General features: G+C 40.4%; 3 protein-coding genes across 4 annotated transcripts in view; 1 reads left to right on the top strand and 2 right to left on the bottom strand.

Annotated features, from left to right (window-relative positions):
* The window catches only part of cdkal1 (CDK5 regulatory subunit associated protein 1-like 1), a 189,391-nt gene extending 185,289 nt beyond the window's left edge, over window positions 1-4,102 (bottom strand). Inside the window, exons 1-3 of the mRNA XM_026371931.1 lie at window positions 3,944-4,102; window positions 2,258-2,421; window positions 48-160 (exon numbers count right to left, since the gene is read on the bottom strand). Coding sequence (XP_026227716.1) covers window positions 48-160; window positions 2,258-2,415 — 271 coding nt within the window. The 5' untranslated portion in view covers window positions 2,416-2,421; window positions 3,944-4,102. The remainder of the gene's footprint in view (window positions 1-47; window positions 161-2,257; window positions 2,422-3,943) is intronic.
* A 2,246-nt stretch (window positions 4,103-6,348) lies between these two features.
* LOC113170711 (transcription factor E2F3) lies at window positions 6,349-15,081 on the bottom strand. Its single transcript, XM_026372919.1, has 8 exons — window positions 14,583-15,081; window positions 12,213-12,324; window positions 11,466-11,596; window positions 11,183-11,271; window positions 10,562-10,720; window positions 9,998-10,112; window positions 8,806-8,947; window positions 6,349-8,198 (listed from the first exon to the last, which is right to left on the bottom strand). Exons 1-8 carry the CDS (start codon window positions 14,862-14,864, stop codon window positions 7,906-7,908), a joined length of 1,323 nt encoding a protein of 440 aa, XP_026228704.1. The 5' UTR covers window positions 14,865-15,081; the 3' UTR covers window positions 6,349-7,905.
* A 2,152-nt stretch (window positions 15,082-17,233) lies between these two features.
* mboat1 (membrane bound O-acyltransferase domain containing 1) lies at window positions 17,234-26,846 on the top strand. 2 transcript variants are annotated; one of them, XM_026371602.1, is made up of 13 exons: window positions 17,234-17,508; window positions 17,893-18,038; window positions 18,245-18,322; window positions 19,683-19,817; window positions 21,495-21,550; window positions 21,765-21,819; window positions 22,642-22,834; window positions 22,986-23,178; window positions 23,308-23,411; window positions 23,504-23,568; window positions 23,658-23,790; window positions 23,954-24,105; window positions 24,335-26,846. In XM_026371602.1, exons 1-13 carry the CDS (start codon window positions 17,419-17,421, stop codon window positions 24,513-24,515), a joined length of 1,581 nt encoding a protein of 526 aa, XP_026227387.1. In that variant the 5' UTR covers window positions 17,234-17,418; the 3' UTR covers window positions 24,516-26,846. The 2 variants fall into 2 exon arrangements, with proteins under 2 accessions (XP_026227387.1, XP_026227386.1); XM_026371601.1 differs by lacking the exon at window positions 17,234-17,508 and having other exon boundaries at window positions 17,977-18,038; window positions 19,721-19,817.
* Window positions 26,847-27,794: the final 948 nt, after the last annotated feature.

Below are 27,794 nucleotides of genomic sequence, written 5' to 3'. Positions count from 1 at the left end.
CAGTTGATTGACTTAATGCAAACAACCAGGATTAAATAAACTCTTACCAGTCATCTTATATCCGCTGGAAGCTAGCTGTCCAGCCATGTACTCTCCATCTGAGTTGTTATGACTGCAGCCCCACGTTTTCATCCAGATCTTCTGGGTTCCAGGGATCAAACTAGAAACATAATGACAGTTAAAATATCTAGTTTTATGATGGATGGAAACAATAAAATAATTATTTAAACCTCATTATTCAATGAGTATGCCATGAAACAACATGAAAAGTTAAATTCACAATTAAATGTCAACTTCTGCTACTGTTTCTTGCGCAGGTGTAGTGGGACATAGTACTAGGATGTTTCACTCCTAATTTGTTTAATCTGGTGGGAAAACCAACCGAAAAAGTAACTGAAACATAGCTTCCCTGAAAAATTACTGTAACATGCCTCTTTAGATCAGGACTACCGTTGACACATGCGGTCCAGTGACATACAGTGGCAAGAAAAAGTATGTGAACCTTTTGGTTTCCCTTTTAAAATGTGATCTGATCTTCATCCAAGTCAAGAGTATTAACAAATATAAAGTGCCTAAAGTAATGACACAAATAAAATTCAAATTTTTCATGTCTTTATTGAGAACAACCATAAAAACCCCACAGTGAAAGCCGAAAAAGTATGTTAAACCTTTGAATAAAAACCCCAAAAAAGCTAATTGGACTCAGGTCTTAACATAAGTTAAGAAAATTTGTTTGTAGGTGTGAACTAGAGCTACTTCAATTGACAAAAAACACTAATTATTTGAGTTTGCTCCACTCACAAGAAGAAACACGCTTATGTCAATTATTATTATTGGAACTGGTTAAGATCTGTGTTCATGAGTCTACAGTACATAAAACATTGAACATCACATTTTCTGACAAATTAAAGCAGAAAACCATGACATTCCAAAAGGATCACATACTTTTCTTGCCACTGTATGATGTTGTTGTTACATATACATGTAATAAAAAACAAGGAGTAGTACAGTGCTGCAAGACATGCTAGCCGTCACTGCTGGTTTACCTAGCAGATCAATGTAGCACTGACGATGCTGGATAACAAGTGACATTCATTCATTCATCTTTTACATCCTAATATTTTACTCCTCGATAAGTTAAATAAAATAGGATATAGCACCTTTTGTATCAGATAACCCCAAATTTTAGGCGTGCAGAAGTACTGGATCTAGGGGTGAGCAAGATAGACTTACAACAATATTACAATATTTTACATTATTTTTGTTGTAACAATATAAGTGACAATGTAACATTACAAAGCAACAATATTTATCACATAAGCATACACTTTGTAGATCTTAGAAAACAGTGTCAGTGGTCAAAAATAATAGTAATAATAATGATAATAATAATAATAATAATAGGCCTGAGCATTAAAAAAAAATAAATTAACTAAACAGATAAAAGTAGAATGTATATGGGATATTTCCTTCATACCAGTTCTTGAGATTCATTTTTGTCATTTGCCTGAATCCGTCCTTGTAAACAGCTTGGGTAGGTATTGTGCCTTTTGACTCAGCCTTCCAACATGCTTATTGTTTGTGGCTATTATGACATGCCCGTTTTACAGCTTGTGTGGAAACACATCATCATGCCGCTATTCTGTCATCATTATGACAAATGCTTATCATGAGAAGTAATTATCACAATATATCATGGACAAAATGATAATGCACAGCCCAAACTGTTTTAAAGTAAATAAAACTTACTTGTTTTCAAATCTTTTGTTTGCATGGTATTCATTTTGATTTATGCTTTTTAACAAGAAAAGCTGTCTTCACACCTAAAACCCAGGATTAAAAACAAGAATAGTTCTTGTCTGTAAAATAATCCAACAGGACAAGCCTAGGTAACTATAAAACAACGTTTGGTCACATATCCCAATAATTTTGCTCACTTAACATTTGGTTCATCTGCTACAGAAACTAAAAACTAATGTTTTTCCTTAGTCTAAACAAGTGAGACAAACTTTCTTTCTTTCTTTCACAATTTGAAAAGGTTGATGTACAAGATGTCGCACATAAGATAGTTAAGAATTTGCAGTTCTGCAAAATTAGCTGTTATCTGACCTCAGTGAGAGTTTGATGTTGAAGTTAGTTCAGTTTTTGTGAATTTACATTACATATCATCTCCATGAAACAGACTGTATGCACAAGCAATATCGCAATTAACTGGTACCCTCAACTACTGTACCTCTACCTTAAACTTCTACCATACCTGTCGGCTTGCAGTTCCTCATTGCTCAGAAGCTCTTTGTTCTTCCTGGACCTTGGTATGATGCTCTTTCTGGAAGACTGCCTCTCATGAGGAGTGGGGTCATTGAAAGACACCATGTCCTCAATGTCCTCAATCGGAGAGTCACAGGCAGAAGGCATGATGGGCTGAAAATCAAACAAAGCCTTGATAAGTAGCACATCGCTATTCTTTCATATAGTTAAGACTGACCTTACCAAAAATGGTTGTGAAAATGACTTGACAGTGAATGTCACAAGTAGGTAAATTTCCAAGTATAACAGACTTCATAGAAATACAAGATTAGAGTAACTAAGCAAAACTAGATGAAATGAGCTTGGGCACAGTCTTCTTCTTCTCTTTCGGCTTTTCCCATCAGGGGTCGCCACAGCGAATCATCCTTTCCCACCTAACTCTATCATGGACATCTTCTACCCTCACACTAGCCAACCTCATGTCCTCCGTTAACACGTCCATATATCTCCTCTTTGGCCGTCCTCTTGCCCTCCTGCCTGGCAGCTCCATCTCCAACATCCTTCTACCAATATACTCCCTATCCCTCCTCTGCACATGTCCAAACCATCTCAGTCTGGCCTCTCTGACTTTGTTGCTAACGCAGGCAACGTGAGCCGTCCCTCTGATGTACTCGTTCCTTATTCTGTCTAACCTGGTAATGAGAACCTCAACATCTTGATCTCTGCTACCTCCATCTCAGCCTCTTGTCTCTTTCTCACTGCTACCGTCTCTAACCCATAGAGCAGAGCTGGTCTCACCACTGTCTTGTACACCTTTCCTTTGAGAGCTTAGGCACAGTGAGTTGGTAAATTACAGTTGCATTTTCAATTCATCAATTAGTCATTTAGTGTACAAAACATCAGAAACAGATTTAGGACATGAAGGCAGCTCTATAATGCATTCTGCACGATAATTCAAATATACAGGTCTGGTTAACCTTTAATTTAATTATTTTAATTTTTTAAACAATTTTTCTTATCTGAGGATTTCAGTAATGCAGGTATACAGTTTATTAATAACACAATACATGTGTTTGAATTTAGATTTTTTGTAAATATTTCTGATGTCATTGAAAACGGAATTCATTTGTAAGGAAACCATTGTTTTCACGCAGTTTATCTTTTTGCAATTCCCCTAGTTTATTATTTATGTTTCCACACTATAAACATTTAATTCATTTAAATAATAAGTGACAGTAAAACCTTGACTGAATCAGGTAGCATGACGCTGGCTACTTACACGACAGGTTTGCGGTTCATGCCTGAAGAATGACTGGTTTCTTACCACGACTGCTTTACATTACACCAATTGTAACTCGGTAACACCTGCTTTGATTCAAGCTGCGTCTCAGTTGACGACACATGTTTCTTTAGTCTGAACCGACGGTAACTAATTATCCAGCCTCATATTAACGTTAAGTTCATCTACAAAGCTGAAAGTCTTGACAATCGCAACTACATGCTAGGTGATTTCCACTCCCAAATGTTACGTTTCTACAAGTTAGTATTTAATGTGAAAGCTACTTATAGTATAATTTTGTTGACTAGCATGGCGAAGCTAGCTGTTAGCTTGGCTAGGGTCGTTTGCTAACTACTACCCACGTGTCCCTTATTTTGAACAGCCAGACCACTTAAGACAGAGTAAAAACAACCTTACCTGGTTCCCAATGTGGCAACGAGTTAAGATAAACACCAATTCCAAACAAAGTATGTTTTAGAAATAGAAAACAATATTATTTACACATTCAAAACATAGTTGTCACAACTCCGACCGCCATACTTGTGCGTCGTTACGGCAGCTACAGAGGGACAAACTAGTCACGTCTCTGCTTTGGAATGGAGGTGGTGGCTGCACAACTGTGTGCACGTCTTATATGAATTATTAAAAATATAAACATGCTTTAATGCATTATGCAAATGATGGGTTTATTGTCGCTGCTTTTATCCCTTAGTAGGAGAGCCAATAATATTATCAGAATGATTTCTGTACAAACAATTAAAGACAAATCAGAAAAGCAATTAACTAAACATGTATTTCTTTATTTATATTTCCTTTATTCAAATTTTCATTGCAAGAGTACAAAACGAATCCACGTATCCATCCCAGCAAACAAATACAACTTAAATTCCTCATCTGACAGATGTTAAAGAAACCGTTCATTGACTGTTTAACACACATCAAAAACATTACCAAAAGCAAAATTTGTTTTCTTTCAACATTCAATAGCACACCCATACTTACACCATGTGTTCAAATGGCAAAAAGATGATCTGGTATTACAGCTCTTGTTATCTAATTACTGGAAACAGTCATCAATATCATAATTTTACAGTCAATTAGTTCCTATCTAATAGTTAACTTTTTCACATAACCATTACAGAATATCTATGGATCAGTATATTGCATTTGGTAACAGCTTAAGAATGAACCATAGGAAAATAGCAGGAAAACAGTGCCATTTCAATCTTGAGTATAGTTTACACCACATTTAAGCCTAATTACAACTTTCTTCAAAGGTTTAATCACACGTCAGAATCACACATTGGAAATGAAGGAACTGTAAGTTTAGTCACTCCTAATATATTTTCAGACTCACTGGCAAATACACAAACATCTGCGGTGCATTAAAATCTTTAACATTCCATTAGAAACCCATGGAAAGGTACAATCTTTCCAAAAAGTCATGTTTCCATCACATAAAAGTGAATAAAATATTGTGACCAGATTCTGGTCGCTTGAAATTGATGAAAGAAAATGTAATAATCTATGTAAATAGGGGGGGGGATAAAGAAAATAAATGAGCTCGGCTTGTTTATAAATACAATGAAATTACAATGAAATAAATATGCCTATAGGGAAATTGTGAAACAGAGCATTTCTGTGCATTTAATTTTGTTCTCTTATGAAAGTGGCAGAAACAAAGAAATTGCATTTTTCCTCAACTGATCAGGTGACGTTCAGGTAAAAAATGGTTTTGGTTTTACAGAGAGAAGGTGTTGTTTTAAGAGGCTTCAACTGTATGGAAATGGCAAAATAAAACAGTGTCAAAGACTCCCTCACATCATTCTAAAAAAATAAGACACATGGTGTCACACACTTCAGCAGAGGACCACCAAGACACTGGTTCTGTGGTCTTTACAGACAGCAATGACCAGAAGAGGGCAGATATGAATCAATGCCTGCCTGCATCACTGAGCGTGCACTAGCCTTCTATTCTATTTGTGTATAAGGTATCCTCCGAGTTTATCAAATCAGAAAAGAAAAAACACTGCTGAAAGAACAACTTACAGAAAAATACTCAAAACAAAAAACCTAAAGAATATTGCTTATTTATCAAATGTGCACCCCAATTTCAAATTGAATATGTGATGGTTTGAATTTTGAAAAAAAAACAAAAAAAAAAACATGCTTATTATTATTATACCGGGGCATAAGTGGAATCTCGCACGCATCAGAAGACAAAAGTGCGATGTAATATCCAGTATCACATCTAAATAACACAAAGGGAATTTCTATGACAAATGGGAATTCAATAACTAATACATACTATGGCATTTACGTCTATGCCTTATTACTATTGTCAAACATTAAGTGAGAGGTAGCCTACAGTACCTTGTGCACTGAAAATTTTTAGAAAACTGTACATCAATTTACACATTGCAGGCATACTCTTTAGCAAGCTTCATCTTTGACATTAATCTCACACATGCTGCACACAAAATTAATCAAGCGCACATCAATCAGGTTGGGCAAAAGTTAACACTAACAGCAGCAATGTTACCTGTGGCTGCAGGTTTCTCTGTATGTTCAAAAGCTAGGATTTTGTGTTTCTCGGGTAACAAGTGAACAGCAATTATGTTCCAGTTAGGTACAGGAAAAATCACATCCCCCTTCATCCTGAAGCTGTTCTTGATTAAGAAATTAAGATTAGGAGGCGTCACTAAGGCTCTGATGCCTTATATTTCTAATATTTTCAGTATCCTGTTATGAAGGAGAATAAGCCCTTAATTATGTGCTGCAGCCTCAGTTGGAGGCAATCCGATCCCTTTTTTGCTCAGGTGACCACAATATCTGTTATGTCTACAGTATTAAAATTCATTAAAATTTAAAAGGTATTAAACCTAAAAGACTAATAACCACCTATCCTGTCTCCTACATTGCTTACAAAGCACACAGAGAAGGCAGTGCGCACTGAGTGGTTCAAAATCACATTTTTCTGATAAGTTGAAACCTCAGTATCATTTCGCAGCACACAGTCTGAAGAGGCAGCATTAGGGGAAGTTTGGTTATGGCAGCTTTTGCTGATGAAGATGGAAGAGAGATGTAAAAAGCAGCAAGAAAGGGGGCGTTTCAGTCCTGCATTGACTAGGTATCAATAAGAGTTAGATGCTTTTCAACTCTTAGGCCAGATTCATAAACGTACATAAGACTTTTGTGCTGAACTACACATTAAAATATCTGGGTGTCAGAAAATAAGGTTGCCCACTTGAGCAGTAGATGACAGACTGAAAAGGCTAACAGATAAAAAAAAAAAAGGCTGTGTACCTGTCTTTAGGAGCATTTTGAGCACACACTCTTATTTTCCATTGCCACTTTAGAATTTGTCTACATTTGAAAATGAACATGTGAGCAACCTTTCATACAACCCTCAATACAACTAAACAGTGCTTAAATGTATGTAATACCTTTCTTAGTTACTGCTACAACTGCAAGCCCAAATATAAAAAGACCTGTCAGTGTCAGTGACACAAGACATGTGACCAAAGGCTAAGCCTGCCAAAACTGTACTCTTGGGTGTTGTGCACCACAACGACCCCATTTCTTAATTTGTTTCATTTCTAAGGTGTTCTGCATTGGGCATACAAAAATGCCTAATTAACAGTCAGCTGTAAAACAATGTCATCACTGGAAGTATTACGGAACCTCGTCTGCTCCACAACACTTGGTATTAACACATCAACAGTGGGTTGCCAGAACAAACACATCAACCTTGTTCTTCCATTTTCAAGCCTGTCCAATCATCATACTTGTAGCATTCTGCAAAGTTTTCCTCCTCTTTTGTCTTCAGCATCCTACTGTTCCTTCTGGGTGATCATTTCTGTGTATCTCAGGTGCATGAACACTTGAATACTATGCTAAATTTTCCTGTTGTGCAATCGCCTGGGATGTGTGTTAATATCACGCGGTGTGGGAGTTGTTTCCTTAAAACTGTGCCGTGTTTGTTGTTGAGTTGCTCTGTACAGTGACATGAACCCTGTGTCATGCAGAGACATGGATATCCTTCCCCTCTCCATTTATATTTTATCAAGCACATAGAAAAGGCTTTGAGATTTCCCAAAATGCACAGCCACACTGGAGGCTATCCATAGCCTGAGACAAGGATTAATGGATATATCTTCACACTGACCAGTTGTGTCAAGTTTGTGTGAAATCATTCAAGGGCCATTCATCTCTCACATCATGGAAAAACATGGAATTTAGTCCCAGTGGGATCCAAAGTGCCCTCAATGTTTCCTGTCCATCAATTTACACACAAACTACACAATCAATCACATGCGCCAAACTCACATATTCTCCATCTCTCCCATGCATTTCGTGTGAACTTCTATAAGCAAATGCTAGCTGCACAGGAGGTCATCCAGGCAAGACGGCATTTTATCAAAGTCATAGGCGTCAAACAAGTCGCTGATTCCTTGGTCGTCTCCCAAACCTAAAAGGTAGTCCTCTTGGTCCAGGAGAGGAGGCCCAAGGTTTAAGAAAGGCCCCAAAGAAGAAGGGATCTGGTCTTCTGTCTGCTGGAGGAGACTGGTGTAAGGGGATGAGATGGGAGAGAGGGTAGTTACAGAGACGGCTGAGGAAGAGGAGGGTGGAGCCAGGGAGGTGGTGGGAGAAGCGGTCGAGCAGCTGGAATCTGTAGAAGCAAACGGAAACTAGGTGTTATCCCCACATAGCAAGCATCCATGATGATGATGATACATAACTACTATATGAATACCATACAAACAACCACAGCTTCACTCACACAGAGCACACGCAGCTAGACTAAATGTATGTGGTTGGAGTTCAGCTGTAAAGGAATCGTGTAACGTGTCATCCAAGGTGGTAGGTGTATCTGCTGTGGCAACCTATGATGTAGTTATAGCTTCTCTTAACTAATTGTGTCGCTCTAGCTACAATGCTACTTGTAGCTCAGCAGCCACAGCTGAGGGGGAACCCACTCATTCTGTGGCCACAGCCAGCAGCACTCTTCTACATAACACAAGCTGCTCTTTTCTTTGTCTACACTGAAACAGAAACGATCCTGTTCAGCAAAACTGAAGTTTTCATTTAACTCCGTTTTGTTGTGTTAGACTTTCAGTACAAAACTGCTTCCATGCTGTAGACAACCGTTGAAAACTGATTCAAGTAAAATGCTTTAAAGAATGTCACATACAAATTTATAAATTTAAGTCATTACTAAGTTATTTTATTTTCTAAGACATGTGAATGAAACTCAAAAACATGTAGATGAAACAAACCTTGAAGGACTTTGAGAAAAGGAGAGTTCCCATTGATGTCAGTGTCTCCGTTTTTTACTGGGCTTCTGGGGTCAGTCTCCTCATCGGGGCACAACAGGACTTCTATTGGACCCTTGGTGCTGGTCAGATGGATGGACAAACTCTGGAGAAAAAACACACACCTCTATGAGTTGAAATCAAAACTACTACTACTGTCAAAGCAAAACTGTACATTGGTTTTCGTCAAACAAATAAATTCCAGCAAAAGAAAGGATGCATGGCAAGAAAAAAGTGCTGTGACCACAAAAGGCAAGATCACAGATCTCCTTCAACATGTAAAAAAGCACCGTAGCAGCGGTTGTCACTGGCCATAGTGTGAGGACATTATTCCAAACACAGCTGGATTAAAAAAAACACTGGAAAATTATGGGGGTTTTTTTTTCACAAAAAACATGCTGTCAGATAAAGAAGAGCTAGCCGGTGGAGACTTCAAATACCTGCATGGATCTTTTCTAATATTTTATAAATCAACTAACTTTGTTTGCAGGATAGAGAGGGACTGGGAAATAGAAAAACAGAAATCAATGGAGCGCGTTGATAGGAACAAAACAAAGCAAGAAAAGATTAAAAACAAAGGTTGAATTAATTTAAAGTTCATTTGTTGTGGTGACATTTTCTATGTGCATTTGTGCACAGCCTACATAAAAGAGTCATTTGCGTGAATGGTTGATTGAATCTTCTTCAGTGTCTTCAGGGTTTGCAGCGCTACAGAAAAAAAAAGGAAACTTTTGAAAGGAAAAAAAAAAAATCAGATAAAAGAAAATTTGCTATACTATTCTAATAGCTGTAGACCACGACACAGCTTTTGTCACTGGGAAGCCATCCCAAGTGTCAAATGAAGTACCAGCAACTTCCAAACCTGGTCCATAATACAGAGTCCATCTTAACAGTCAGCCAGACAAATAGGACGGTTGCTTTCAGAGAGTTACAAACGTTTGGGCAAGATTAATATGCTAATATGTCCCAGCACTCAACTTAATTCAGAGTTGAAAGCCATAATCATATTGGTTAGCGAAATGTGAATACATATCAAAAGTCAGATCACCAGGGAGCAAGAGGTGGACGTTCAATCAGGACACTCGAGCTGTCCAATATTCTAAATATCACTTCTGGTCAATTTTGACTCTCTTGAGCTCTGTACATGTAAACATACCTCATCAGGGTCCGGTACTTCTAGTTTGGTGTCTGAGGGCGCTTTGACGACAATAACAGTCTGGTCTCTGAGGTTTCCCAGCTGTTTGATATCTTGGTACGTTACATAGGCATACGTGAAGAGGACGGGTTAAAGAAATAACACCAAAAAGTGCAGACTTGTTGATACTAAACATACATGTATATGTCACGCTCACTACATGGTAACAACCATCCAACCTGCTGCAGTGACCACGGTGCCATAGATCTGCACCTATTAGTGCTATAAGCTATGAGTTAAACATTTTAGGCAACATGTAGATAATATAACAGACCTCCTTTAATGGACACTGGTTAACAGATAAGATGGTCCATAAGAAATTCCAAAGTCCTAACAAGTCTCGCCTAAAGACAGAGTAGGAAAGTTTAGCTTTGTAAATCTGTTAATGATCAGATGTATTTTTAAGCTGAATGTTTTAGAGCTCAGTGCAGTGGGTCATTGTTAAAATTATTACCGCAGACAACTTTCTACCACTGTCAACTTGGCGATGTTACATGAACATGTCAGCTAACAACAAAAGGATATTTCTGGTTGCTTTGCAACTCGCTCATGTGTCTCACATCCAGGCTGCATCTCTGGATAAGTTGTTCAAGCCTCTGCTCTTCTTCTCCAAGCGCAGAAACTTCTGCTGTCAGCCTCTGTCTCTGGTTCAGTGCTCCCTCTACCTCCAACAGACTACAGCCCCTGTGTGTAAAAGAAGAGTGATGACAGTGAATTAAACCAGATTTAGGAGTGGCTGAAGCTCAGACTGAACTAACTACCGACTCTCAGTTGGCACTTAATTGCCCTAATCATTGAGATTATCAACGAAACCTGTCTATGGACATTTCCAAGTTAATTCATTACGCAACATCTAAACTTAAGCTCGTCTGTTTCACTGAAGGCGTTCATGGAGCTAAAGTTGCAAGCATGGGTGCTTTAAAGTCAATTTCTCCTTAGTGACTAATTAACAAATAACTGTGGCTGACTGTACGACTACTGTTAGACACCTGACTGCGGCACACTCAGATATCCATTTTCTCTCAACTGTGTTAAAAGCAATTATCAGGATTTGACTGAATTACTTTCTGGGTATACATACGGTTACTGCTTGCAGAAACAAAATGAGAGGGAAAAATAGACGAGCGAGAGCGTGAGTGCACTTACATCCACTGAATGTTGTTCTTTGATTTCTTCTTGATTAGGTGAATCCCTTCTAGTACATTGGTGATATCATACAGGCGCCTTTTTTGTACCTGCAAGTAGAGAATACAGGCCTACTCAGTTATACATGTAATGGTAGATTAAAACTAAAAACCACTTTATCATTCATCCGAAACTATTCATGATGACATTCAGAACATTTCAATGTTCTGAACACAGTCACAATTGTTTAACATGCCCCCCTTTTAAATCTCCTTAGCAGTTTCTACTTTGGATCTAAAAGTACCTGTAAGGTTTCAGCAGCGAGATTGAGGTCCAAAACACCATCTGAAGACTGAGCAAGAAGTTCCACAAACTTTTTCGTCAACAGGCCCAGGGAGGTGTCGTACCGCGTCTTCTCTGGTGGAGATTTGGGAGCTGTGGTAAGGAAAAAGTAGTGGAAACAAATAAATCGTTAATAAAGAAACTTATGACTCAAAAAAGGGTCACATCCAGAGCGCAGGATTCCCAAGGTTATCCTGAACTCACACAGCTAGGTTATAATTTAACAAAATCTAATCTAAAATGTAACCCTACTATAAATCCCACCTGAATGAACCCCAACACATTTACCTGTGCCATGACTGAGTAACAAAAATGTAATTTCAACTCCTAAATCATTTGGGACAACTAGTGTGTCCTTTTTGTATTTCAGCTACATCCAACACCTGTCCAGAAGAAACGGCTCTTCATCCAACCTAGCAGGACCTAGTATGATCACTGTCCAGGTGCTCATTCAGACAAGATGCTGACACATTTAGATGTCCACTAATGCAAAAGAGTGCATTTCTGATAGTGTTTAAGAAGTCCCCAGTGTTCATGTATATTGGCTAAAATAAAGTCTGTTTCACTTAAGTCCTTTTAATATAGCCCATTCACACAAGTGTACCATTCTTTATAAAAGGCACCATGCTACCGTGAATGCTCATTGTTGTCCCTCCTCAAAGAAGAAAGAAGAAGAACTACTATTATCTTTTAGCCTTCAGTCTCTTACTTCTGGGCGTCTTTAACCGTGCTGCTGTGGCCCCTCCTCTGCCTCTCGGCGTCCTGGCGGGTTCAGATTGGTACTGATGGTCTGAATCATCGAGTGCTAACCGCCTTTTTGCCTAAAAAGATTAAAGAAAAAGAGAACATTAACAGCAGATAAGGAAGATCTGATAACTTGGTAGGTGCCAGTAACCTCGTAAGCCACCTCAGAAACAATGGCGGATAATTTTATGACGCATTAGTTTCCCTTTTCAGTGTCTGTGAAGCATACTGTAGTTGTTGATAAAGACAAGACATTGTTGGGTCCCTTTTCATCATCAAACCTGAGGGGACATGATTTTACCCCATCTTTTCAGTTTGAGTTCTGACAAGCACAGCACATTATTCTTCAGATTTTCTAAAGAGGAGCATTGAGCAGATTGTCACAAAACTCTGACTGGATGTTTTTTGTCAGACTTCCAGTGTATCACAGGGAAACTGTGTCAGTTGTCACATGCATCTCATGATGTGGCTCAAAACCAGAAAGTATGATTTCTTGTTTACCAAACTTCTTGGCCAAGACAAAGCCGCAAAGCTTAAGTGTGAGCTACTAAATGTTTGATCACAGTGCTGCATGAAACTGCCAAAAAAAACAAACCAAATGTATTAACAAGGTTTTATTCTCTGACCATATAGCCCCATAATTAAAGGGAATGCCTAGGCATTTGCTCTCTGACTACAAAACCTCAACCTATTGCTTAAGAGAAATTCCAACACATTGGGTAAAATGTCAACATCTAGTTATTTCTGTAACTATTTCTATATTAACAAATCCAGAGAACATCAGTACCCCCTCTGCCCACTCAAATGCAGTTTGTGAGCTTTTTGTACATTTAATGTCTGATCTTCAGAGTTGCCAAAATCATTTTCAAACTTTAATCTCGACGCTACCAAGATATTAGCTTAGTTGGACAAAAGACAGTATGTGAATAGGACACTAGTGCACACAGTGTTTGCATCATAACCGCTGTGGCTTAAAAACACCATATTCAAATGTATTATGGCCAACACGAGTTAACCCTTTATACTTCAAATTATGAAATGACCCATTTCTGATCACATGGCGCGTCTTCTGTGGAAAAACTGCATATTTCTGTCGCAAGCCTAAACTGGACTTCCAGTCATTCTAGTTCCAGTTAATCAACCAGGGAACCCTTGAACTCCTACGGTGGCAAGAAACCTCTGTTTCACTGTCTTTGAGTAACACTCCAGTATCCAGAGTGCCGGACTACTGTATTTCCCTCTAAACCTCTTATAGGGAGAAGCTGTTTACTCTCAGAATGTATGCATTATGGTTCATATAAAGCCCATGTGAGTCCATGTCTATGGAAGAATAATCTGCCCTCTGTTGACAGTCAAAATGTCAGCCATTTTATATATCAGCAAGCAGCTCCCCTCACCCCCCTGCCTGCTCATGGCTTCAGCCTGAGATACAGGGACTGGTTTGGTTCATGAAAGATGAATAACCAGGAACAAACCAACACCCTGATTGCTGCTCGAACTATTTAGTGTGGTTTGTGCATGTTGAGAATACAGGAAACGTGCAGTCAGCACTAAAGCAACAAACTCGAGTTTCACTTTACTTGGCATGAAAGGCTTTTATGACGTTACACTTTATTCACATAAAGAGTGACATTAAATACTTGATTAAAAAAATATATATATATATATGTACAGGTCACGGCCGACAGCGACTAATATTGACCAATAGTGCTACTAGCCTTAAAGGCTAACACATTTCCAAGCTTCATCCAAGTTGGCTTGCATCTTCAGAGACGACTGGGAGAAATATCTATCGAGTAGTTTCAAAACTGAAGTGAAGCTTTAGCTGTGTATAAGCCAGCAAGTTTACCACTCGAGGCTTTATGGACTATAAAAATTAGCTAACTAAGAGCGATCAGCTCAACAATCCCCCCCAACCCCCCAAAATTAAGACACCAACAGGAGCCACTAGGCCACCGCTAACGTTACTTATCTCTTACCAATATTTCCATCTGGCTGCAAGGCAAGGTTGAACGGACTCAAAAGCACCACGAAGTTAGCATAGCACGCTATAAGGTGACAGCTCTACATCTGTGTAAAAGCAGGACCAACTTAAAACTCGTCGTTTGTTTCCCTGCAGTCAACAAAACACATAACCAGCTCAATTTGGTGTCTTAGCTAGCGGTAGTTAGTTAGCCACCTCGCTAGGTTGAGTCGTGGGAATGCCCTGGCTAAGCAGCTAACGTTAGCTGCCAGAACAACAAGCTCGGCTAGCCTAGCAAGCTAACATTTTGTCGTGTTTGTTTGCTACTTGTAGAAAGCCAGATATGTCTAAACGAGCTGTGTGGATTATTACCGGCGGTCTTCCCAAAGTGGGTCGTTGTCCTGTTCCGTTTGCTGCAGCTTGCTGTGGAGTTGTGTAAATGTTGTTTATCTGAGGTTCGGATAAACACACATTTGATGTCTGTGAAACGTTGCAAGGCGGTGGGGTGGTTATTATTTGGATAAACGTAGCGTTGGATTGTCCGGGGTTTAAACGATCCGAGAGAGTTGTTAAAATTATATTATTGTCCAGAGGAGAGCCCCCAACCCCCGCTAAAATCACTTTGTCCGGAGCCGAGGAGATCCCTCTTCTCATCTTGCGTATTCAGGGTAACCCCTTTCTTGTCTCTGTACTTTCTAGCCCGCCTGGCTGCTAATCCGACGAAATAGTTTCAAAAATAATCAGACCGAAGTAAAGATGAGAGTCCGATTCATCGACTTTTGTAAAGTATTTTTCTGTATAAACGTGCATTTAGGCAGATGCAACGGATTAAAAAGTAGCGCAACTCTGGTTTCCCCCGTCTAGAAATGGCTTCAGGAAACGGCCTGATGAATGAAGGGATACGGTTTACGCGCTCAAGAGCCCTCCCGCGAAACTCAGATTTCCCGGGAAATTTTCAAACGGAATTTACATGCCCGAGGCTATTGGTCCATCACAGGCGTGACCCCGCCCACGCCGCTGCCGCGTCGGCCAATGGGAGCTCTGCATTCGGTGCGCCACGTGTTCATTGGCAGTTGTAAACAGGCGACGTCATCCGTCACGCCTCGAGTGTTCCCTGACGGGACGCTAGGAGGCGCCAGTGACCGACGGAGCGCAGCAGAGAGGGAGAAGCGGCGGCGTGCGGACAATGAACGCTGCTATGTCGATCATAAAAGCGCGGCAATCTCGGACGTGCTCGCCAAAGCTTACACAGCTTTTATCTTTTTCGTTTGAAAACCCCTTAACCTGATTATTGCGATCCATAAACAGATTAAACAGACACTGACCTCCAAGACAGAAAGCTGCTGTGATTGCAGATCTGTGTTGTATCAGTTGGTAAAACCACTAGAATAAAGAGGTGACAGTACTTTTAGTTTAAAAGATTAGATTAGAAGAGTGTTGCTAATTAAATATGCTAATTAATGTGTTTCTGCTCAGTTTCTATTTTTCATCACTTCACTTACACTTTTGGACAAATCTAACCTGTGTCATCATGATGCTGACAGCAAGTAGAGATAAACTCACCATCCACAAGGACAACCCCGATGTCCCACATGGCAATGTGTATAATTCAAACACAACACATTGCATTCCTGCAGGTAGGCTTGCTGTGACTCAAACTGCAGAGCAGGCAAACAGAGGTCAAATAAAAAAAATAAAAAAAAACTCTGTATGAAGCTGCAGAGCTCAGTATTTGGCAAAATCATAATATTTTTCTTGGACATGCTGCTGTACGTACATGGAAAAACCCTTAAGGTATATGGTGTGTACAGTTTAATATGTCTTTATAGATTAAGCCTCATATTTAGGGGTAGGATGTATCTGAAAGTATAACTCTATTATTACTTTATGTTACTTAAATATTTTCATTTACAAATTAGGCTATATTTCCACTATTGTTCTTTTTACCCTATTAAGTTTAGTTGACAATGTTACCTTATAGAATATGATCCTACATAAAAAAATATGTGTTGTTAAATACATCTGGTGTCTTAAAAAATACTAGCCTACATATTTTGTGGAGAAACTACACAACAGCTCATAAAGTTTAAATAATAAAGAATATCCTACATTAAAAACTGACTGACTGCTTTTATTAAGTGCATTTTACTGATACTAAGACTTTAATTAAGGTACATTTTAAATAACTTGGAGACCTTTATGTGTAAAGGTGGACATTTTACAATGTGGTTTTACTACAGAACATTACAGGTGTGACACACATACTCATACTGCTCTAATAATCTGTGTGTTTAAAATGTCAGTGTGTGCTGTAACACCCTGTAAGTAGATAGTTAATTGTGATGGTATTTTGTCATGTAGTTTGAAGAGGCAACCTGAAAGACATTAAACTGTCATACCCAGTGGACTTCCTCAAAACGCGTTTGAGTTGGTTTCAGTGAGCCACTGACAAAACCTGGCTGATCAATAACTGATCAATTATAGATATTTTCTCAGGGTGTCCAGAAAGAGCTCACATCCCACATCTTTCTTAATACTTTCTTAACACAAACATGGACTTGAGTGAGTTTTAGCTGTGCACTTTACCAAAAAGAATAAATTGTGATGTTGTAGGTCTCAGCCACTTATTCAAAGAAATTGTTCATATTTTCCTAATGTGCAATATGTGTTGAGCAAGAATAACAACTTACTTCTAAGAATCTGAGTTTCTCATTGTGTTGTCTCAAGTTTGAAAGACAACGTGAATAACACCGGAAGTAAATCAAATATTTTTCCTACGTTTTAAAAATAAATCAACTGTAATAGTAGGGTACTAGATATTGTGCACTCAACGTTATCCATAAAATGTAATATAGTGTTCATTCTAGCTGCAGCGTGTTTAAAGCGCATTTCTATAAAAAGGAAGAAAAGAAGAAAGAGAGGAAGTGCTGCAATACTGTGTGATTCACTCTGGTCTTTTATTTTGGAAGAAATGACCGGAAAAGCTATTTATTCTCTGTGCGGCTGACTTGACTTGTGCTGCGGAGGAGGAGGAGGAGGAAAGGCTGGGTGTGCTGTCCCTGGTCTACCAAACTCTGGACTGGTTTGACTTGTCACGGGAGCTCTCGGGCACACAATGCATTTCATCCGCATGAAACAGTGTGTGGTTAACTAGAAAACGAGGACACACACCGGGAGCGACACGGAGGCGTCGGAGCAGCTGCGCAGGATGGGCGAGCAGACGGACACTGCTTTCAAAACCACTGGATCCAAGTGGCTGCTGCCTGTCAGTGAATACCTGGGCTTCCCTCTCGATCAGGTAGGATCATCCACCTATGAGTCACAGCCCACCGGAGGTCTTGGCTGTGAATGAGTGCTGTGTTCATTCATGCTGTCTGAGAGCCGTGCACTGATTCCTCATTACGCACCGACGCCCATATTGTTGTGGCTGTGCACAGTGAAAACACTGAAAGTGTTGTTGTCTTCTGTCTATGGCATCAAAAAGCTAAGGCCTGAAAGTTATAAAACAGACTTTTACATAAGGTTTCTATCCAGTTGTACTTGTGTCTACTGCACAAATGTCCCAGCAGAAGTGTGATGAGCAGTATCAGTGGTTTGTCATCTAACAAAAACAGAGAGGAGCAGTTTGCTGACTTTTTTCTCCTGCTGTGAACCTGTGCTCATCTGCCTCTCTCCCACACAGGTGAATTTTTTGGCGTGCCAGCTGTTCGCCCTGGCTGCTGCCTTCTGGTTTCGGCTCTACCTCAGTCCTGGCCACGCCAACCCCCTCGTCAGACATGCTGTGGCCACCCTCCTCGGCATCGCCTTCCTCATCTTCTGCTTTGGATGGTACTGATTCACACGGCTCCTCACACGACGTTACACGTTACACAGCTTGATCTATACGTTTGCCACCAGTCGGCAATCACATGTGAGGCCAGAGCTGAATGTTAGCCACAGACTTATTGTTACAGGATGACAACGAGGATGTAGACAAGAGAAGACAGAAAGGAGAGAGATGTGCAGGTTCTCACAGTGTGCCTCCTGTTCTGCAGGTACTCGGCTCACATCCTGACAGTGGTGGTTGCAAGTTACTTGATCATTATCAAAGCTGACATCAACAATGTTCACAGGTTAGTCTTCATCTTCCTACCTCAAAGACATGTGAAAACGTTTAATGTGTGCACAATTCTCATTAATAATGCTGCTTTTCTATATCCTAAAAGGGACAGGGTGAACAGCCAAAACTAGGTAGTTCTGTCTATCTGTCTTTTACCGTGGCTGTGTTGGTTGTGGGGAAACACTATCCTACGTAATATACTGTATAAGTTGCTACCTGCATTGTTTCTAGACTACACAGAGCTGTCTAAGTATCTCCATGCTGACGAGTGGGCGGCAGAGCTGCTGCAAGAGCAGCTTCTCATTTGCATGACGTAAAACCTGTCAGACAAGAACAGCTTAGAAACCATTTATGTCATACAACTGAGGAGGGAAGATGACTTAGTCTAGAAAATTGCAATGATACCGATAATTTGCAGGTTTTTCTTTTTTCATGCTGATTCCACTGAACGTCCGTCACCCCTCCTGCACTAACACAGACTCCACGGCAATTTTACTCCACCCAGTTATCCTCCTGTTAAAACAGGCTGAACTAAAACGCTATTGTTGAAAGACGTAAAGCACGTCAGGTAAAAGGCGGCCTGACAGGCCAGCTGGGCCAGTCTGATAGATACTTAGACTTTGTGTGTGTCTTTTTTTCCCCATGTTCCCAGTGTATTTATTTAGCCTGGTGAGCATACATACAAATTCTTGATTTGAGTGATGGTAAACACCTGAGCACCAGTGCACATGTTAGTAGTTTTTATTTTTATTTTTATGACGGGAGCAGGGAAAAGAAGTTGCTTCGGTATTTGTGTGTAACAGAATTACCTGATAGGCGGGAGAAGAAGGAAAAAGCTTGTGTTGTTGTGTACATGTGGAAGAGAAACACAGTCTGAACCTTTTCACAGCGCTATACCCCAGTACAAAGCCAGTGTAAAGAATGAATTAAGACTATCTCAGTACTCTGCAGTGCACACCTACACAATGAGTAATCACTCTGCTATGTGACAGTGTCAATAGTTGATCTGTGTGTTATAGTATACACACAAGCATGTATGCTAATGTGACCATTTTTATCTATAGACTATAAAACTTTTATTGTTGCTTATGCGAATATAATGAATGTCTTTATTTAAGCTTTTATGTGATCATAGATGGGGCTGTTACTTGGTATGTACTGTACATTCTCGTGTCATGTCCTTTCTTTGTGTCTTTATTGCCATTACTGAATGTCAAGTAGCACTTTCTTTCTGTCTTTTTTCTTTTTCCCAAACTATCCTTTCAGTCAGTCTGGCTACTTCTACAGTACAAGACCTCTGTAAGCATGAAATATATGTATAAGAATAAGGTTTTGACTCATGAACAGGCGACCCTATATGATAGTATGTATAGGTATGACATCTCAACTGTCTTCACTCCTCCACACACAGGTATTCCTATGGTGACAGCTATGGGCTATCTGACCGTGTGCCAAGTGAGCCGAGTCTTCATCTTCAACTATGGGATACTGTCCACTGACTTCTCTGGGTGAGGAAAACAACGGCATCGTTCGGTTGCCTCATCTCTCTTCCTCTGTTTCTGTCACACCCTCTCGGTGACGGCGCCTTTAGTCATTTCAGTTTTAGGGCAATTCCTATGTTATCAGTGAACGTTTCCAAACGGCGTGGTAACTGCTTACACAGTCCTCAGTGGCACAGCCTTGTGTAAATACAACCACCACTGATTTAAAAAAAAAAAAAAAGCAGCAGTGGGGCTTGTTCACAGTTGACGTTGTCCAGTCAGATAGGGTGAAGGTACTCATGGCAACTGGGACTTTGTTGTGTCAACAGTAGAGCGTAGAGCCGAGCCTTATTTGAAAGGAGTGGGTAGTTTATGTCTCAGTGCATTTCACTTCCTTTGGAGTGTGTGCCTTTATATCATCTGATGTATGTAGAGATTAAACAAGAGATATTTAACCAAACAAAAAGCTTCTATACATGGGATTTGAATAAGAAAATGCCTGATGTAGCATCGATGGACGTATTCATATCAGATTAAGGGGGGGTTGAGATTTGTCACGGGGACAGTTTGTTGCGTTCGCTGCGTTCTGTATTCAGCAGCTTCTTCTGCTGGTGTGGATGAATTCGCTGGCAGACTCACTTGCACTCCACATGACTTTGGTCATGACTTTGGAGCAGCAGAGAGTCAGCCTTCTGTACGGTCATACATTGAATTGCATACCCAGTTTCTTTAAGGCTTCACATTAGACACATGTGAGTCATAAGCACGTGTAACTACTTCTATCTATTACTGCAATACTTAATGAAATCGTCAGGTCTTTGTTTTCCTACTTTTGTAACATGGTTATTTCCCCTGAACGTGGTGTTAGTTTCCCCATAAAAAGAGGTCAAACCCAGGTAATGTAGAGCTTTTTTCCAGAGTCTGTGTGACATTCTTCTGTTTCCATTACCTGATCTTTCATGAATTTGTGCAGAGCAGCAGAACTGACGCTGCACTCGGCGCATACACACCGTGCCAACTGAACGCCGTCTATGGGCCACTGCAGTGCAGAGCTGCACACACCAGCTGGCACCCTGAAAAATGTTTCTCTAAAGCCCGCTGCCAGCCCTCATTGAGCTGGCACCGCCAGCCGCACGGCCAGCCCCTCTCTGCCTCGGTTTTCCACGCTGTGGACACAATGCAGCCCACTCACACACAGGAGCCACTTTGTGTGTGTGTTTGTGTGTTTGTTAGACAGAGAGTGTGTGTGCTGGCGTGCTGTTGTGCACACACACTCACATTCTTGGGACAGAGAGGTCTCTATCTGTGAATGAAAGGGGGTGTGAAACTAGTCTGTTCAGATTGACTGTACATGACCTTAGTGACCTCCATTGTCGCCTCCTTCCTAGCACATTTTAATATCAAGAAATGTCTAAGTGACTGAAACAAGCTGTCACATAAAGTTTATCCACCTATGTATGTACTGTATATGATGCTGTATTATATGTTCACCTGTTCTTTATTTTGAATGAGTTTGAATGAGCAACACAGTGGTAAGTGACCTGACGTGACGGTACTGGGAAAGCGTTTCACAAAGCAAAATACTGTGACTGTAATTCTCCATCTTCAGACAGAGACTCTCTGTGTGTATCTGTCGGTTTGGGAGTATTTACTTTCTGTGTATTAATGGACTAAATGGCTTTTTCTATCCGTTTTTCTGCTCAGGCCTCTGATGATAGTAACTCAGAAGATCACCACATTTGCTTTTCAGCTCCATGACGGTAAGTCAGTGAGAAGGATGCACACACACATACACACATATACACACATACACACTCTGGGCACTCGGACAGTGAGTCCGCACACTGTGAGCGTGAGTCAACATGCACAGAAACCTGGGACTGAAGCACATTAATGGAACTCAGTGGAAAGTTGGAAAAGACCAAATAAAGTTTCCAAACAGGGTTAGTGATAACTTTGTACCTTATTTTTCAGGTATGTGTAAGAAATCTGAACAACTGACCCCGGAGCAGAAGCGTTTGGCTATAAGGTACGTTTTTACTCATAATTATTAATAGATGCCAATAATTTTTCATAAATCGCTGTGTGAAAAGGAGGATTGACTATTTGGACACAGGGCAGAGCGCTGTGCTTTTGTTGATTTGTTTTTTTTTTTTTTTATATATCAGACTTTTCAGGTGCACACATTCTGCTACGTTTAGTATGTATCTGGACCCAACGTCCTCCTCACAGTTTGCATGTGCAGAAAGCCGCGTCTAAATTAACGCCTTATTTAAAGAATAAATAACTCTTTCTTTTCCTTTAGCTGCAAAGGACAATGACAAGGAGATGCAATCATGGTGAATAGCTTGTTCCTGTAAAAACGCATGTTGAGAAAAGAGGCATCGCTGTGCATGGAAAATGTTCCATTTGTGTGCATGTGAATCACTACGGCCACATTCATCAGTGTACCATGCATGCCATTTCAAATATATTTGAAAATGTAACATCAAATTATGATTTAAACGTAGCTTGATAACCCCGCAACCATTTCACCTAAACTCACTTAAATTCTAGTTGTATTGTAAACATGAAGCTTTAATACTTAAATAATGTAGACAAAAGCTCAGCAGGTCAGAACTTAATAGTGAAATGTGAGGTCACTCTAAGCAATAATACAGTTTTAGTCCCTTTTAAGTACTTTTTTTATTTTATATTTATAATTAAGGGCATGCTTTTCTCATGCTTCCACTCAGCCTAGCTGAGAACCCACAATGCTACTGTCACCTGACGTGATCCCTGTGATTCTGCTGAACATGAAGAGGCTCCCGGTTTGTGTTGTTGACGGTTTCTCTCGTTGTTCCTCCTGCAGTGTGAGGCCTTCTCTTATCGAGTACCTGAGTTACACTCTTAACTTTCTGGGTGTCTTGGTGGGACCGTGCAGCGACTATCAGGACTATGTAGACTTCATAGAGGGTCGGCACATCAGCAAGAGGCTCAAGCAGCACTCGCAGACATGCAACGGGCAGAATGGCTATGACAAGACACCAGACCTGTCACCGCTGGTAAGATCAGGACTATAAAGCTCAACAACACAGCACTCTCACCTTTTTGGTATTGATGTCTGATTCATTCATCAGTCAGTGTGTAGTCATAATTATTGGACCTTCTCCAGGTTTCTGCCACTGCTCAGCTGTTCTTTTATTTTCCCTACAGAATGCCGTCTGTCGAAAGCTGCTGGTCTGCTGTGGCTGCATGCTGTTCTTCCTAACTGTGACACGGTCCTTGCCCATAACATACAACGTCAACCCCCAGTTTGTCAGCACTGCGCCCTTCCTCACCAGGCTCACCTACGCTTTCTTTTCCATACAAGCTGCAAGGCCCAAATTCTACTTTGCCTGGACACTAGGTGTGCTGTGTTCGTGTTTTCAGTGTAGCTGGCTAATTTCTATTATAATGGGCACATAAGTCCATTTTTATTGCCACAAAAGTCATGATTGTTTTGTTTTTTTCCTCTGTGTCCTTGCTTGTCCTTCAGCCGATGCAGTCAACAACGCTGCAGGTTATGGTTTCTCGGGCATAGATGAAAATGGAAAGCCGTCATGGGAACTCATCTGCAACCTCAACATCGTGGGGATTGAGGTGCCGCTTGATTTTTAAATAGTAACCAAAACATAATCCAATGCACACATTTACTCATATGTGGATGTCATTCCTTATTGATCTTTTTTCAGACTGCAACCAGCTTCAAGACTTTTATAGACAACTGGAATATTCGAACAGGAATTTGGCTCAAAACGTGGGTGATCCAAATATGACATCACTGTAGTGAGACACGTTTACAGAGTACATGACTTCAAATACCTGTGATTCCTTCTGTCTCCTCAGAGTGTGTTATGACCGTGCCCCCAAGCACAGGTTGGCATTGACCTTTTTATTGTCTGCCCTGTGGCATGGTGTTTACCCTGGGTACTATTTCACCTTCATCACTGCTATCCCCATCACCATGGCAGCGCGAGCTGTGAGTGATCTACTTCCTATGTTTAACTTTGCCACCTTTATTAACCTTCTAAACTCAAACCTTGTGTCTGTCTGTATGTGAGGAGAAAATGGTTCAGCAGTTAGCTGAAGTTATGTTAATAGCACAGCTTAACTGCAAATGTCTCGGTTGATCCTTCCACCAGATACGGAAGTCTGTTCGCCACCACTTCCTGGGTTCCAGTGGCTTGAAGCTGGGTTACGACATCTTAACATGGGCAGCCACTCAGCTGGCCATCTGCTACACTGTCATGCCTTTTCTACTTCTAGCAGTGGAGTCCACTATGACCTATTACAGGTATGTCCTCTGCTGCTTTAATTATCCTGTCCTCTTGAGGCCAATTAATGCCTGAAGCAGTTGTGTGACCGTGTGGGTCTGCAAACAGTAAATGTCAAATCTAATTCTTCTTTTTTTAAATTCCACATCTTAGTTTATTGTATCTTTTTAATTTAGTAATAAATTCACCTGTTGTACATGAATAACAAATCTATAAAAGCTACACTGGTTTTCCTCCATCCTCTCCCAGGTCTATGTACTTCCACATTCACATCATCAGCATTCTGGCTGTGATCGCCCTGAATTGGAAGCACAAACCCAGGGAACCTGCTGCCACCACGAAAACGTTTTCCTCCGCCTCCTCCTTCTCATCTCCAAGCTCCGACCAGTGCCAGCCTGCTCACTCCAACAACAATGACAAAGTGCACTGAAAAACCCTCTCTTCACGTTCTTTTATCAGGCTCTCGGTTCGTGGTGTTCTCACATAGACGAGTGAATAAGAGCATTCAGCTACCTTAAAATAGGATAATGTGTTATTTATAGAAACTAGTACAACACAGGAGTTCAGGATTTGAACTCAGACTGTGGCACTGGACGTACATGGGAAGAGCTTTTCTTGCATATCGAAAGAGACGACATTACATCAAACCTAAGCCCAGCCTCCAGACTGGAAAGAGAAACATTAGCTGAGGGAACTTTTCTCCAGCTGCCTCCACTCTACTCCACTCCCCCGCCCTCCATGTCCATCTCCTGGCCAGCCGCTCCCACACCAGTGTGAAGAGAGACAGAAGGCTCACTTTCTTTCCTGTCCTCCATCAGCTCTGTCCTGCTGAATGGTGGGATTAAAGCCAGCGCAGTGGGAGAGCAGCTCATAAACGGGGCACAAATACCAGGACGCCATGCAAGCTCATGCATAAACAGACATTAGGAAACAAATATGCACACGCTCATTCTTGGTCACACTCGGGTGGCACACAAAAGCTGTCCTTGTGTGGCCTCAACAAAAGAGCATGCCAAGGGGAGAGAGAGAGAGAGAGAGAGAGAGAGAGAGAGAGAGCCTGTGTACCCAATGTGCACCCTGTGTGTGTGTGTGTGTGTGTGTGAGAGAGATCATTACCCTATTTTATAACCCACCATCCTCTGTCAGCTTTGCTGGGTGGACCCTCGTCATGAAGAACTGGCTGGATTAAAAGCTGCTTGACGTACCACTTCAACCACCTCGCTTTCAGACTGACCCGTGAAACCATGAAGTGTTTGTTTTGTTTTTTTTTTTCTTTAAAGTGAGGACGGCAGCTCCTCCAGGTGAGGAGACTGAGCAAACCATAGTTTATATGTACAATTTTGGGTTTTACCTATACCCCTGTAAATGTAAAGAAAATGCTAACGTGCATTAAAAAAAATACATGTTTAGACTTTTAAGTCCATCAGTGCAATATGAGCATAAACCGGAGTTGATAGTTTCCAATGATTTCTCATTCTCTCACCTCATCGTCTCCTTGTCATGCTGAAACCATGGAGTTCTTCACGTGTTAGTACTCAATGTGAAAGGTGCTGGATACCTGTTAGAACAACACAGAGTAACTGAACAAAAAGCTGTGGTGACATTGAGAACAAATCCATTTGAAGCTTCTCATTTGTGGTAGTTTTTTTTTTTTTTTTTAAATGTATTTCCTCTCACAGGGAGCATGCTGCTGCGTTCACTCTGTGACTCTTTTAAAACTGTACATGTAGCAGAGCTCATCAGCTGCAGGTGGATTTAACAGAGACATCTGCTGGTGGGTTGTGCTGTCCTAACTCTGTAGAGTGAAGTAATGAAAGCAGGCCAGGGTGCGTTAAAGTGCCGCGCTGCAGCATCTCCCACAGTAACTTCATACCAGCTACAGATTCACCATCCTTTCTTTCCATTAGTTTTTACTTTTGCACTAAGTTGACGGATCACAAGTGGACCTAAACAAAAATGGGCAGAAGGAAAACATTTTATTTTACTCCACTAATTATTGTAATCGTTGTTATTCTAACTGAATTCTCATTGTTACGTTATCACTTATATGTTGCAGGTTAGCATGTAAGCTGCACTTGGGAGTTGGTCATATTGAGGTTTGCTAACAAGTTGTATTGCAGTAATATCTGGTGTAATGGGTTTATTTATTTTGCACTGGTCTCAGCTTACATATCAAACCAGCCCTGTCATTCGGAGAAGGCGTATAGGTGGGGGAAAATGAATGGTGACGATATTTAATTGTTGATTAGTTTCATGTTTCACTGCACATCTCATGGAGTTAATGAAGGGCCATTAGTGACTGGGGACCTGCACGTAGCCACTTCCTAAGTTGGACTTTGCTATAACATGAACTTTCTTTGTGAAACAAAGCCTCTAATAACTGATATGGAACTAGTCATTAACTTTACATTTGTGTTTGTGATCATTTGTCTGCTCGCGTTTTTAGCACAGAGAAATGAACAAACAAACAAACTAAAAAAGTGGCACATGAACAGTATCGACGTGTTGATACGACGAGCAGCTATTTGATGACTTTATAATGATCTTAGATATTTTTTATGTTTTAGAAAATGCACGTCTGATCAAACGTACTGACTGTGTGTGTGCTTGTGTGTGTGTGTGTGTGTGTGGCATTTTCTTATTATTCTTATTGCGCTGTTTTAGTTTTGTTTGTATGGAGGAAAGAGTGATAGTATAAAAATGTGATTAACAAATAAAGCTTCTGTGAAACAAATACTTCAGACAAGCTTTTGAATAGTCTTTTTTTTTTTTTACCTAAAATATAACTCATCAATAGTATAGACTTTTTGAATTCAGATTTAAGTGATGTCAACATAAATGTGTATCTTAGAAATGTGTACAATTTCCTCTTAATAATTCTAGGTGCCACGAGTTGGAGCATCAGTTCAGACCCTCTCTCTGTGATACTTGTCCCAAGACGTTTAATCTCTGAAGTTATTGTCAAAGCGGCTGCCTCACTTTCCCTTGAGTCACCTGTCTGTTCCCCTCTGACACAGATAAACCTGCGTCTCTGTGTGTGTGTGTGCGCACACTGTGTTTTGATCCAGCCTGAACTCACATATAACTACTGACGACCAGCGAGAAAGAAAATGATTCCAACAAGTGTGAAGAAATGTCAGTCGCCCCAGTGCTAGAGTAAGTTCCCTGTTAGATCTTTAGAGAGAACTGTGCACAGTGGAGAAACTCAGGTGGTGATATAATCCTCAGCACAGTTTACATCTATGCAGTACATTGGTGGAAGGTCTAAAGTAGAATATGCTGCCAACACTAATCTCTGAAAACGTTTCTATATCGCCACCTTAGCTGCAGTGAATTTTAAATATAGAAATGAATGTGGTGATAAATTATGCACATAGGAATATTAACTAAATGCCTACTGGCTGTTCTGTAAGCTATTACTCATGATGATTGGACTGTTTTCTGTGTTGTTACTTGTCTGATCAAACATGTTCGCTGTTATTCATGTTATTAGTACAATTACTGTTCAGGATGGACACATGTGGCTACAAGTGTGGTATTCTTTAACACCTTCATTACACCTACAACCACTCGTTAGATAAAACTCCTTAACAAGCAGGAAATCACACAGCATGTATTAAAAGAAGTCAATACAATGGTTTGACTGGCCCATAAAAACAAGTTATATGGAACATTTAACCTGTTTTAGGGACTTTGTAGAACAGTAGGA

Source organism: Anabas testudineus, chromosome 16, assembly GCF_900324465.2.
Source record: "Anabas testudineus chromosome 16, fAnaTes1.2, whole genome shotgun sequence".
In the NCBI taxonomy this organism is placed as follows: domain Eukaryota; kingdom Metazoa; phylum Chordata; class Actinopteri; order Anabantiformes; family Anabantidae; genus Anabas; species Anabas testudineus.
The sequence above is the reverse complement of the archived record's forward strand: the minus strand, read 5'-3'. Positions and strand labels throughout refer to the sequence as shown.

Coding starts and splice junctions, on each gene's coding strand:
- LOC113170711 (XM_026372919.1), bottom strand. CDS start 14,864: ATGAGAAGAGGGATCTCCTCGGCTCCGGACAAAGTGATTTTAGCGGGG. Junction 11,597..12,212: donor ACGGTTAAAGACGCCCAGAA/GTAAGAGACTGA, acceptor TCCTTACCACAG/CTCCCAAATCTCCACCAGAG. Junction 10,113..10,561: donor GAGTTGCAAAGCAACCAGAA/ATATCCTTTTGT, acceptor CGTCCTCTTCAC/GTATGCCTATGTAACGTACC.
- mboat1 (XM_026371602.1), top strand. CDS start 17,419: ATGGGCGAGCAGACGGACACTGCTTTCAAAACCACTGGATCCAAGTGG. Junction 21,551..21,764: donor TGCTTTTCAGCTCCATGACG/GTAAGTCAGTGA, acceptor CTTATTTTTCAG/GTATGTGTAAGAAATCTGAA. Junction 22,835..22,985: donor CACCAGACCTGTCACCGCTG/GTAAGATCAGGA, acceptor TTTTCCCTACAG/AATGCCGTCTGTCGAAAGCT.